At 58.8% G+C, this 13,260-nt stretch overlaps 1 protein-coding gene across 1 annotated transcript; it reads left to right on the top strand.

The window, feature by feature from the left end:
* Nucleotides 1-11,895: 11,895 nt before the first annotated feature.
* LOC308233807 (interferon-induced transmembrane protein 2-like) lies at nucleotides 11,896-12,859 on the top strand (the record flags this gene model as incomplete). Its single annotated transcript, XM_080640760.1, has 2 exons — nucleotides 11,896-12,103; nucleotides 12,668-12,859. The coding sequence occupies exons 1-2, from the start codon at nucleotides 11,918-11,920 to the stop codon at nucleotides 12,857-12,859; spliced, it is 378 nt and encodes a 125-aa protein (XP_080496886.1). The 5' UTR covers nucleotides 11,896-11,917.
* Between the last annotated feature and the right edge of the window lie 401 nt (nucleotides 12,860-13,260).

Raw genomic sequence — 13,260 nt, 5'->3', positions numbered from 1 at the left:
ACCCCAGTGCTGCAGGACACCCCCAAGGGCGCGCCCCACTTGTTACACAGCCACGGGAGAGCAGAGCGGGGTGCAGAGGAGCTGGGCGCAGGGCAGTCTGGGCAGCTCCCCACCCCACCCGCCCAGGAAGAGGAGGTTGGGGGCAGCGGCAAGAAGGCCCAGGCCGCCCTCCCCTCGTGGAGCCTAGACAGCAGCAGGGAAAAGGCAAACCGACCGAGAGACGGAGAGCCTCAGGGTCTGAGGAGGGAGCCAGGGCGTGTGCTGTGTAAGCTGTGATGAGGGCGGGAGCCCCCCAGGAAGGGACGGGGGTGCGAGCCCTGCCCCAGGGACCTGGCGGAGGAGAGGGCTGTGCCAAGGCCTGGGGGTGAGCAGGGCTGTTCGCTGCCGCGGGGGAGGCCAGCGGAGGGAAGAGGTCAGAGGCCGGGGCTGGATGCGGGTCAGCGGCAGGGCTGAGACGGCAGTGGGTGTCCTGTGCCCCTCCCAGCAGGCAGAGGGGCGCACGCGCGGACCATTTGGTGAGGAGGGGATGTGGGGTGCGGGGGGGGGGGGCGGCCTCGGGGCCATTCCAGGGCAACATGCTTCCCAACCTGGTTCCGGGGCTGCCACTCAGGACCCCTTGCCCACAGGGCGGGGTGGGAGCGCGGGTGTGGAGGGGGGGCCTGCCCAGGGCTCCTCCCGACCTGGGGTGTGAGATGCGCCGATGCCCTCTCTCCTGCTTAGCCCAGCTGTTCCCCGCCCGGGGCAGCCGCAGGGCCAGGGCCTTGGCTGGGAAGGGGGGGCCCGGGTGGGAGCCCCGTCCCTAGGACTCAGCCCCTAGGACTCAGCGCATCTGCTGAGCGCTCACCAGCCGCTGTGGGTAAAGGCTCCGGGTGTCCTGTTTGCCACTTCCCATGGAGTTTAGAGCCAGTGTGAGTGTGAGTGTGAGTGTGTGTGTGTGAGTGTGAGTGTGAGTGCGAGTGTGTGAGTGTGAGTGTGAGTGAGTGTGTGAGTGTGGGTGTGAGTGTGTGAGTGTGGGTGTGAGTGTGTGAGTGTGAGTGTGTGAGTGTGTGTGTGAGTGTGAGTGTGAGTGCGAGTGTGTGAGTGTGAGTGTGAGTGAGTGTGTGAGTGTGGGTGTGAGTGTGTGAGTGTGGGTGTGAGTGTGTGAGTGTGAGTGTGAGTGTGTGAGTGTGTGAGTGTGTGAGTGTGGGTGTGAGTGTGTGAGTGTGGGTGTGAGTGTGTGAGTGTGAGTGTGAGTGTGAGTGTGTGAATGTGTGTGTGAGTGTGAGTGCGAGTGTGTGAGTGTGGGTGTGAGTGTGAGTAAGTGTGTGAGTGTGGGTGTGAGTGTGAGTGTGAGTGTGTGAGTGTGGGTGTGAGTGTGTGAGTGTGAGTGCGAGTGTGTGAGTGTGAGTGTGAGTGAGTGTGTGAGTGTGGGTGTGAGTGTGTGAGTGTGGGTGTGAGTGTGTGAGTGTGAGTGTGTGAGTGTGTGTGTGAGTGTGAGTGTGAGTGCGAGTGTGTGAGTGTGAGTGTGAGTGAGTGTGTGAGTGTGGGTGTGAGTGTGTGAGTGTGGGTGTGAGTGTGTGAGTGTGAGTGTGAGTGTGTGAGTGTGTGAGTGTGGGTGTGAGTGTGTGAGTGTGGGTGTGAGTGTGTGAGTGTGAGTGTGAGTGTGAGTGTGTGAATGTGTGTGTGAGTGTGAGTGCGAGTGTGTGAGTGTGAGTGTGTGAGTGTGGGTGTGAGTGTGAGTAAGTGTGTGAGTGTGGGTGTGAGTGTGAGTGTGAGTGTGTGAGTGTGGGTGTGAGTGTGTGAGTGTGGGTGTGAGTGTGAGTGTGAGAGGGCACATGTGTGGCTGATTGTGAGCGAGTGAGCGCGTGCACACGTGTGCATAGACGGGGGCAGGGCTGGGGGTATGGAGCCCCCAGGGACCCAGAGGCTGACTTCAGTGTGAGCCAGGCCTTCCCGAGGGGCCGGGACCCTGGACCCTAGCGGGGGGCGCGGGGGCGGGCTTTGCTGGAGGTGCTACCGCTCAGCCTGGGAGCCAGGCAACCCCACCCCTGCCTCTCCCCAGCCCTGCCTGTCTCAACATCCCTGCCTCTCCCCAGCCCTGCCTCTCCCCTCGCCTGCCTCTCCCCACCCCTGCCTCTCCACAGCTTTGCCTCTCCCCACCCCTGCCTCTCCCCAGCCCTGCCTGTCTCAACATCCCTGCCTCTCCCCAGCCCTGCCTCTCCACAGCTTTGCCTCTCCCCTCCCCTGCCTCTTCCCTCCCCTGCCTTTCCCCTCCCCTGCCTCTCCCTTCCCCTGCCTCTCCCCAGCCCTGCCTCTCCCCAGCTTTGCCTCTCCCCTCCCCTGCCTCTCCCCTCCCCTGCCTCTCCAGACCCACGGTCCTCATGGGGCATGGAGAGCCCGTCCCGTCTTAGCTGCCTCCGGGCTGAAGGTGGGGGACAGCCCCAGGGCCCATCTCCGGAGCCACACCTGCCCCAGAGCCTCCCCCCACCTTCCCGGCCTTGAGGCTGCAGTACCCATGTCCACGATGGGGACACTGAGGCCCAAGAGGGTGGCTGGGCGGCCAGTGACGGTGCTGAGGGAAGCCCGCACTCCGAGGCCGGGACACTGGGCAGGGCTTCACGCGGGCACCTGCTCCGGGAGGGGCCTTCCAGGGCCTGGGCCACGGCAGGCAGGACGGAGCGAGTGTGTCTGCGTGTGTGTGTCTGCGCGCGTGTGTGTCTGTGCATGTGTGTGCGTGTGTGTCTCTGCGTGTGTATGTGTGTGTCTCTGCGTGTGTGTGTCTGCGTGTGTGTGTGTGCAACGCAGGGGAGGTGGGAGCAGCACCTCGTCTCCTGGCTCAGTCCCCCCTGCCTCTGCTGGTCTCTCCCCCACCCGCCCCGACCCCCAGCCACACACCCCAGCCCTCCCTCTGGGACCCCTGATGACACCCAAGTTCCCTACCCCACGACCTTGCTTGACACCTGGTCTCCCCACCACAGAGGAGGGGCCAGGTGAGGAAGGAGGAGGGGCCACATGAAAACGGGGGTGTGGACACGGGATGTGCTCATGTGGCCACGGGTGGGGTCGTGTGACCACGGGTTTCGGTCACGTGAACACAGACGTGGCCGTGTGAGGGGTGGTCATGTGACCATGGGTTGTGGTTGTGGCCACGTGCTGACCTGACAGCTCAGGGGAGGCCTGCTGGCAGTTTTGCAAACTCGGAGACCTCGAGGAACCACAAAGGAAGGCCTGAAATTAAACTGGAACCAAACGCAGTTTCTAGTGAGCAGCCACATCCCAGGCCGGGATGCTCCCTGACAAAGATCAGCTTCGCCCTGACCTGAGCCCGAGACAACCACCTGGGAAAGGCAGGGTAGCTTGTAACTTCCCTTTTCCCGGACCCCTCGGGGCGCCACAAGTGGCACCGGGCAGAAACCACGAGCCCCCATTGTGACTGTCACCCGGTTAGCTGGGACCGCCAACTCTGCGGCCCCACCTCAGCTAAGAAGCATGTGCCCATCACTTCACCGTTTATCCAATCCCAGAGCTCCCCCTGCCTTCTCCCGCCTCCCTAATGTGTCACCGATGGAATTCATGTAAAACCCCCCACTGTGTCATCTTGGATTGTAATTATACAACCAGACGCACCCGCCATGCCCCGGAGCGCTAGCCCAATCCGCGAGACGCTGCTTCCCGGCAGTTGTTGACAATTTGGCTCAAATAAACTCACGAAATTCTTTACAGGTTTTAACGTTTTTACGTTGAACACCACCTGCGACTGCCGCAGCAGGAGGGAGCAGTCACGTGGACAGGGGGCGAGGCCATGTGACCGTGCGAGAGTGGGCACGTGGACAGGGGGCGGGGCCACGTGATCACATAAGAGTGGACACATGGACAGGGGGCGGGGCCACGTGATCACATAAGTGGGCACATGGACAGGGGGCGGGGCGTTATGATCACATAATAGTGGGCACGTGGACAAGGGGTAGGGCCACGTGATCCGGGAGCATGGGCACAAGGGGGCGGGGCCACGTGAAGGGAGGCGGCCAGGAGCCCCCAGAAGCGGAAGAGGCAGGAAGGACCCTCCCCCAGCCCTCCGAGGGAGCACAGCCCCAGACGCTCTGATTTCAGATTCCGGCCAGACGGGAGAGCACGTGTTCCTGTGCGTTTCGGAGTCTTAGTCATCGGGCCGCAGCCTCAGGAAACAGACCCTCCTTGTCCCTCCTTCTGGGGCTTTGACCGGGTCCTGGGAACCGCTGAGTCCTGTGCCGGGCAGGGGGGACCCCCTAGACCTCTCCCTGCAGGGCTCACAGGGAGACCCCTTCCTGTGTCTGTGCCTCGGCCCCGCCTCCCGCGCCCCCGGCTCCTCGGCAGGGCCATGCAGTGGGCACAGCGGGCTGGCTGCTCGGTGGGAAGAGCAGGCCCCGTGGCTCAGGGACCCCTCAGGGTCTCCTCGCTGCCTTGCTGAGCCGTCCCCTCCCCTGCAGGGTGGTGCAGGGCCCCCCAGCCCCATCCTCACCCCCCCACCCCGGCCTTCCCCCTCCTGAGTCCAGCCCGGGCCTCCGCTTCCTGGAGCACCGGGGTTGACAGGAGCTGACAGCTGGGTTGTGGTGCCCATATTCTAGACGCCAAAACGGAGGCTCAGAGAGGGGAGCTGAGGTCCCTCCCCCCAGCCCGCCGCCCCCTCCACTCAGCCCAGCTCACAGGCGGCTCCCCTGCGGCCCTGGTTGCCATGGTACCAGAGGAGGGGGAGGAGGGAGGGGGAGGGGGAGGAGGGGTCGGAGGGGGAGGAGATTCCTGAGAAGCAATCCCAAAACCCACGGGCTGGCCCTCCTTCCTCACCCCTCTCTCCAGCTTCTCAGCCTCCTTTGGGGGGTAGGCGGGGCCTCTTCCTGGCCCGGCAGCCGGGAGCAAAGGCGGCCAAGGAGGCGGAGGGTCCAGGAAGTGGGTTCTGGGACCCCACCTCCCCCAGCAGGCTTCCTGGACCTGGGCTCCACGCCCTCCCCGTCCCCGGCACAGCCGGGTTCTGGGTGACGCTCTCCGGGCGGAGCCCCTGGAGTCGGCTCGATGCCTGGAGTCTGTCTGTCAACCCTCCGCCGTCGTTTTAGGTCTCACTTCTGCTCTCCTGCCTTTCCTGCTGGGACCGCACGTCACACGGGTCACTTGACCCAGCGCCCCCGGCTCTCGCGCCCCCTCTCCGTATGCCCCACCCCATGCCCTTCCCCTGCTGTCCGCCCAGTCCCTGCAGAGCTCCGTGCCAGCTCAGGAGCCGCTCTCCTGCTCGCACAGGGACCCCGTGAGTCTGAGCGGAGCGCCCGCAGGCTGTCCCTGCAGCGTGGGGGTGGGGAGGAGCGGGCAGAGCTGGGCCCTGGCGCGGCCACCGTCCTGCACCGCCCGCCCGTGCCCTGGAGGGACCTCTGGAGGGACCTGTCAGCGGTCCGGTCTCCTCTGTCAGCGGTCCGGTCGGCACCGGCGCCTGGGGGTTGGGAGGCGCAGATGAGGGCGTCCGGGTGGAAGGCGGGAAGGCCCTGCTCTGCCCGTGGGAACTGTCAGCGCCCATGGGGTGAGGGCGGCGGAGTCCGAGCCCGTCCTCCACTCAGCCAGACAGCCAGGCATGTGTGCGCACACGCATACACACACACATGTGCGTGCGCTCGTTCACACTACACGTGTGCAGGTGCACGTGCCCACAGCCCACAGGGGCCTGAGCGCATCACTTGACGAGAGCCGCGTGCACGTCCCCTGGAAGCACCCGAACCAGCCTCAGCCCCACAGTCCACACGGAGCACACGGAGCTGAGGGGGGCGAGCCGGGCTCCTCCGGGCTGTTTTCCTTCCTTCCTTCGTCCCGTCCCTTCCCTTCCTTCTTTCCTTCCTTCCTTCCTTCCTTCCTTCCTTCCTTCCTTCCTTCCTTCCTCCCTCCCTCCCTCCCTCCCTCCCTCCCTCCCTTCCTTCCTTCCTTCCTTCCTCCTTCCCTCCCTCCCTTCCTTCCATTATATTTTTATTGATTTCAGAGCGGACGGGGGAGAGAGAAGCATCCATGATGAGAGAATCACTGACCGGCTGCCTCCTGCACGCCCCCACTGGGGATCAAGCCCGCAACCGGGCATGTGCCCTTGGCGGAGATCAAACCCAGGACCCTTCAGTTTGCAGGCCGAAGCTCTATCCACTGAGCCACACCAGCTAGGGCTCCGGGCTATTTGCTTTTGGCCAAAGGACTTGTCATCACATAATATATTGGGGTTGGGAACCCGCGCCCACCCCCGGGGCCTGGGAGGCCTTCATATAATTTGACCAGCGAGCAAGGGGGCTGGGAACCCCAGGGCCTTCCAGCAGCCTCTGCCTAACGGGATTTGGGGAGCAGGAGGGGGCCCTCCCGCCTTCTCTCAGGCGGGCTCAGCAACGTCTCTCTCTCTGTTTCTCTCCATCTATCCATCTACTTCATCTGTCTGTTTCTTTCTCTGTTTCTCTCCATCCATCTCTGTCTCTGTGTGTGTCCAGCAATTCCACTTCTGGGCACATACCCAAAAGGACTGAAAGCAGCCCTGGCTGGTGTTGCTCAGTGGATAGAGCACCGGCCTGGGGACTGAAGGGTCCTGGGTTCGATTCCAATCAAGGGCACGTGCGGGGGTTGCAGGCTTGGTCCCCTAGGCAGCTGATCAAGGATTCTCTCTCATCATTGATGTTTCTAGCTCTCTCTCTCTCTCTTCCTCCCTAAAATCAATAAAAATATATTTTAAAAAACTTTAAAAAGAATCAATAAACGTATTATCCGGTGAGAATGCAAATAAATAAATACAAATAAATAAAACCCACCAGGACTGCCTTGAGAGTGCTCATTGCAGGGGGTGGGGGGTGAGGGAGGTGGGAGGTAGGGGTGAGGGGTGGGGGTGGTGAGGGGTGCACTGAGACCCAGTGAACAGAATCACCCATTCCCCAGCGGGCGGGCAGAAAGTGGACACCGAAGGGCAGGGCAGATGAGGGTCTGGGGTGCTGGGCAGAAGGGCCGTATGCACATGGCTCGCGGCCAGGAGGGGGCAGCAGAGGGGCCCCGTTTGCAAGACCGGGGACCAGCTGCCAGGCCAAATGATCAAAGGCGGAGGACCGGCCCTGACCGGTTTGGCTCAGCGGATAGAGCGTTGGCCTGCGGACTAAAGGGTCCCAGGTTTGATTTGGGCCAAGGGCACGTGCCCGGGTTGTGGGCTCCATCCCCAGCCCTCCCACCCCCCAGTAAGGGGTGTGCAGGAGGCAGCCGATCCATGATTCTCTCCCATCATTGATCTCTCTCTCTCTTCCTCTTTGAAACCAATAAAAATATTTACAAAGCCAACTGGTTTGGCTCAGTGGATAGAGCGTCGGCCTGCGGACTGAAGGGTCCCGGGTTCGATTCCGGTCAAGGGCACGTACCTTGGTTGCGGGCACATCCCCAGTGGGGGGCATGCAGGAGGCAGCTGATCGATGTTTCTCTCTCATCGATGTTTCTCTCTATCCCTCTCCCTTCCTCTCTGTAAAAAAAATCAATAAAGAGGAGAAACCAAGATGGCGGCATAGGTAAACACCTAAACTGCTGCCTCGCACAACAATTTCAAAACTACAACTAAAAGACAGAACGGACACCATCCAGAACCACAGGAAAGCTGGCTGAGTGAAAATTCTACAACTAGAAGGAAAGAGAAAAGCTCACAGAGAATTGGAGGTACGGCAAAGGGTCTTTGTGCGCGCAGAGAGGAAGGGCGGCTGAGAGCCTGGCTGACTTTCTCTGGCGGAAGGGGGAAGGAAGCCCCCGACCACACTGAACCCCAGTTCTGACTGCACTGAACCCCAGTTCCGGGCGAACCCCTGGGGACCCACGCTCTTACGGGGGGAGTCTGGACTCACGGGCGGAGACACGAGCTGGGAAAGGCAGAAGTCTGAAGGCGCGCGCGGGCCAGTGCACACAAAGGCTGCGGAGGTTGCCACAGGCTTTCCCTAGTGAAAGGGAGTCAGAGGATCCTGACTGCACTGAGCCCCAGTTCTGACTGCAGTGAACCCCAGTTCCAGGCGAGCCCCTGGGGACCCACGCTCTTGTGGGGGGAGTCTGGACTCTCGGGCGGAGACTCGAGCTGGGGAAGGTGGAGGACTGAAAGCGCACGTGCGCGCAAGGGCAAGGCTGACAGGAAGCCAAGACTGAGACTCCACCCCATCCAAGCTGAGCACAGAGGCTATTGCAATTTGGCAAGTCTAATCCTATAAGGCTGTCTCCAGCACCGAACTTCTCCCAGCATAGACACAGCTGATCCTTACAGCCAACTGGCCCGGAGGTCAATTCTTCCCAGTGATACCAACAACAATAAAGACTTAATTACAACAAGGCTGTACACACAGTCCACAAAGGGGTGCACCAAGAGTGTCCACCTCAGGTTAACTGGGGAGGCAGACCCACTGGGCCATATTGGAAACCTAGCACAAATATCTACCTTACCAACTCAGGGAAGCAGTGAAAATGCGGCGTCAAAGAATCAGATCACAAACGAAAGAAATGGAGGAAAACAAACGACTGGATATAGAATTCAAAACCACGGTTACAAGGCTTTTTAAGAATATCCTAGAAAAGGCCGATAAATATAACGAGACCCTCGAAGATATGAAAAAGGACCAACTAGAAATTAAACATACACTGACTGAAATAAAAAATATTATACAGAGACCCAACAACAGACTAGAGGAACACAAGAATCAAGTCAAAGAATTGAAATACAAAGAAGCAAAAAACACTCAACCGAAAAAGCAAAAAGCAAAAAAAAAAAATCCAAAAAGTTGAAGATAATGTAAGAAGACTCTGGGACAACTTCAAGCGTACCAACATCAGAATTATGGGGGTGCCAGAAGAAGAGGGAGAGCAAGATACTGAAAACCTATTTGAAGAAATAATGACCGAAAACTTCCCCCACCTGGTGAAAGAAATAGACTTACAAGTCCAGGAAGCCCACAGAACCCCAAACAAAAGGAATCCAAAGAGGACCACACCAAGACACATCATAATTAAAATGCCAAGAGCAAAAGACAAAGAGAGAATATTAAAAGCAGCAAGAGAAAAACAGTTAGTTACCTACAAGGGAGCACCCATACGACTGTCAGCTGACTTCTCAACAGAAACTATGCAGGCCAGACGGGAGTGGCAAGAAATTTTCAATGTGATGAATAGCAAGAACCTACAACCAAGATTACTCTACCCAGCAAAGCGATCATTCAGAATTGAAGGGCAGATAAAGAGCTTCACAGATAAGAAAAAGCTGAAGGAGTTCATCACCACCAAACCAGTATTATATGAAATGCTGAAAGGTATTCTTAAAGAAGAGGAAGAAGAAAAAAGTAAAGAGAAAAATTATGAACAACAAATACATATCTATCAACAAGAGAACCTAAAAATCAAGTGAATTAAAAACCTGAGGAACAGAATAATCTGGTGAATATAATAGAATCAGGGGCATAGAAAGGGAGTGGACTGATAATTCTCAGGGGGAAAGGGGTATGGGAGGGTTCATGAAGAGAATGGACAAAAATCATACACCTATGGATGAGGACCGTGGGGGGGAGGTAAGGGCAGAAGGTGGGGTGGGAAATGGGTGGAGGGGAGCTATGGGGGGAAAAAGGAGAAATAATTGTAATAATCTGAATAAAGATTTATTTAAAAAAAAATCAATAAAAAATATATTAAAAAAAAAAAAAAAAGGCGGAGGACCTGGCGGCAGGAAGACAGTGCGGGCCGCGCAGGGAACACTCCTTAACCAGACAGAGAGCCCGCACGCGGCCCCCCGACCGCCAGGACACTGATTTGAGACGAAGGTGCGCCCCGCCCAGGGAGAGCGGGGACTTTCACGTCTGTGTTCCAGGGCGTCTACAGCATTTACGGCAATTACCTCATTTACAGCATTTATGGAATTTACAGCATTTATGGCATTTACAGCAGGGAAGCGGGAAATGGAGCTGGAGCTGAACCCAGCCTCCCGGATGCTCTCCAGCTGCACCAGAGGCTCAGAGGCGCCGGCAAAAAAAAAAAAAGGTAATAATAAAATTTCAATTTATTGTTAAAAAATAACAAATTCATGATCTTGAAATAGGAAGGGATTTCTTAAGAAAGACACTAAAAGCACTAACAATTCAAGGGAAATACTGACCATTTCAAATATATGACACTGACTTTGTTGTGTTTGTTTTTTTTTTTTAAATATATTTTTATTGATTTCAGAGAGGAAGAGAGAGAGAGAAACATCAATGATGAGAGAGAATCATGGATGGGCTGCCTCCTGCACGCCCCCCACTGGGGATCGAGCCCACCACCGTGGCCGCGGGGGCCCTGTGGAGGGTAGAGGCACCGTGGAGCGCACCCACCTCTCCCACGGGGTTCTGATGGGGCAAGGGTCTGTGTGAGCTCAGGCATTTCCCCAGCAGCCCCCAGTTCAGGGGAGGGGAGAACCCTGTGTTGAGTCCAGATGAAGGTCTGGGGGTGGGGAGGAGAGGGGACCCTTGGCTGTGGTGGCCCGGAGTGGGGGCCGTTGGATGAGAAAGTGCAGCCCTAATCCCCAAAGCCTGCTCCCCACATCCTCATCAGACCCTGTTTCCTTTTAAAAAAATGAAATCTCGCCCTACGGGTTTGGCTCAGTGGATAGAGCATCGGCCTGTGGACCAAAGGGTCCCGGGTTCGATTCCAATCAAGGGCACGTACCTCGGTTGCAGGCTCTTCCCTGGCCCCGGCCCTGGTCGGGGCAAGTGCAGGAGGCAACCAATCGATGTGTCTCTCTCACATTGATGTTTCTCTCTGTCATTCCCTCTCTCTTCCACTCTCTCTAAAAGTCAATGGGGAAAATATCCTTGGGGGAGGAGGAGGAGGGGGAGGAGAAGGAGGAGGGGAAGGAGGAGGAGGAGGAGAAAGACAGAAAGAAAATCTTTTCGCCCGGCTGGTGTGGCTCCGTGGTTGCGTGCTGACCCAAGAGGCTGCTGGTTTGATTCCCAGTCAGGGCACAAGCCCAGGTTGCCGGCTCAGTGTCCGGTGGGAGGCGTGCAGGAAGCAGCTGGATGTTTCTATCTCTTTCTCCCTCTCCCTTCTTGCTCTAAAAATCAACAAAAACGTATTTTAAAAATCACATGAAATCTTCGGAGGTCTCAGGAAAACTTGAAAATGGCCATCGCGGGACACCTAGAGACAGCGCTCCCGGCTCGCCCAGCCACGTGGCCGGCTGGAGGAGACGCTCCAGGTCAGAGGACACGGCAGGCGGGGCTGCGCCCCTGGGGCTCGCGTGCCCTCAGAGCAACATGGACAGAACCACGCATGTCAGACTGTGGTTTCAGCACCCTGGGGATGGACGGCTGTCACCGAGCAGCACAGCCCAGGCCGCACCTCACACTGGATGTCCGCCTGGGCACCATCTGTCATAAGCATGTTGCCTCTGCTTGTACTGGAGTTCGCACCCATGAACGGCAGAATCACTCACACTTTCTTAAAGCCGACACTGGGGGGCAGCCCAGGGTTCAGATTCTGTGGCTCCCAGGTGGGGCGACACTGCTGCTCAGAGGGGCACAGGGGACAACCCTTGTCCTGTAAAAACTTAAATGCAAAGTAAGACAGAGTCAATGCATCCATAATGATTAATTATTGGCTCAGGCGTGTTCCCCAGCAAGGCCACACCCCAAGGCCTAGGTGGGTTCATCCGGAAGGCCCCTAGAAGGACCTTGACACAGCAATGCTGCGACTCCACCCAGAGAACAGACCATAAAGTTTTATGAGACACTCACTCATTCCTCGGACACCCCTCCCAACCAGCCAATTACCACTTATAAACACCGGAGGAGTCACTTCTGAGAGAGCAGGAGACAGGGAGGGCCTGAGCGGTCCCAGCAGCGGAAGCCACACCGCTCCGGTCTCTGCCTCAGGACGCGTCCACCTTCTTCACCTGGGACCCCACCTGCTCCCCAAACCAGAGATGATCAAGGAGCAACACGAGGTGACCAACCTGGGGTATCCCCAGAACCCGGGGCCCGTGATGTCCACCGTGGTCCACGTCCAGACTGACACCGTGGTGCCCGACCACATCGTCTGGTCCCTGTTCAACACCCTCTTCTTCAACTACTGCTGCCTGGGCTTCGTGGCGTTCGCCTTCTCCGTGAAGGTGGGTGTGCGGGGGCTCCCCGGAAAGCCTGTGCGACCCCCACAGGTCTGCTGCCCAGACGGCCTTGGGATGGAGGACCCCTCATGAGCGGTTTCTGTGCGGATGTGCTGGGGGTCAGGCGGCGGCTCGTCCAGTGAGAGTCCGCGGGGGGCTGCGTGGAGGGGCCTGCGGACGGACGGGCGCCACCTGTCTCCACCCCCTGGAGCTCTCCTTTCCGTCCCAACTACAGCTCCGTCCTCCACATCTGCCCCTCAGGCCTCAAGTCTGGTCCAGAAAAAGGCAAAGTCCTCAAAGATGCTGAGCCCTGGGGGTGGGGGTGGGGGAGGGCAAAGGGACCAGGGCAGGGGGAGAGGAGCCCTGAGGCCCTGGAGAGGCTGCAGGGCTGTGAGGGAGGCCCCCTGGCCTGGCCTGCTCAGGCTCCAGGGAACAGGGAGGGGGTCCTTGACCTGGCTGAGGGCAGGTGGAGGCTGGTCTGGGCGGGGAGCAGCCAGGGGCGGGCCTGAGTCCCAGCGCCTGGCTGTCCCCAGGGCCCGTCCGGACCCCTCACCATCTCTTCTCCCCCAGTCTAGGGACCGGAAGATGGTGGGAGACGTGATTGGGGCGAAGAGCTATGCGTCCACCGCCAAGTGCCTCAACATCTGGGCCGTGGTCCTGGGCATCTTTATGACCATCGGACTCATTGTTCTCCTGGCCCTTGTGCTCCCGGCAAACTTTCGTGCAGTTCAGCAGGGCATGCAGAATGGCAGAGGCTTCTAGTCGCTGCCACAGCAGGTGCCGAGTCCTCCCCACCCCCCGCTGGCCCTGCCTGGGCGCCCACCCCTTCATCCTGCACCTGTACACACACCTGTCTGCAGCTGAGCTCAATAAAGTGCACCTGTCCGTCACACTGCTGGCATTTCCTGGGCCAGGGCACTGCCCAGTCCCCAGCCCGCCCCTGAGACAGCCCCCCGTGCTGCTCGGAGGGGTCCTGGCACTTTCTCAGATGTTCCTGGTTTCTGGCCTCCAGCTGGGAGCAGCGGCTGGACCAGGAGCCTAGGAGGGGGGTCCCTCCTTCCCAGTGTCTGACCCTGACCCAAGGGGCTCTGGGCCAGATCACCCTTGGCCCCGAGGACAAGCCTCGCTGACTCCGAGTGGCTGGGAGCAGCGGTGCTGGGTGA

This window comes from Plecotus auritus (assembly GCF_963455305.1).
Source record: "Plecotus auritus genome assembly, chromosome: 9".
Lineage (NCBI taxonomy): Eukaryota > Metazoa > Chordata > Mammalia > Chiroptera > Vespertilionidae > Plecotus > Plecotus auritus.
Note: the sequence above shows the minus strand (reverse complement) of the source record. Positions and strands in the feature narration are given on the sequence as shown.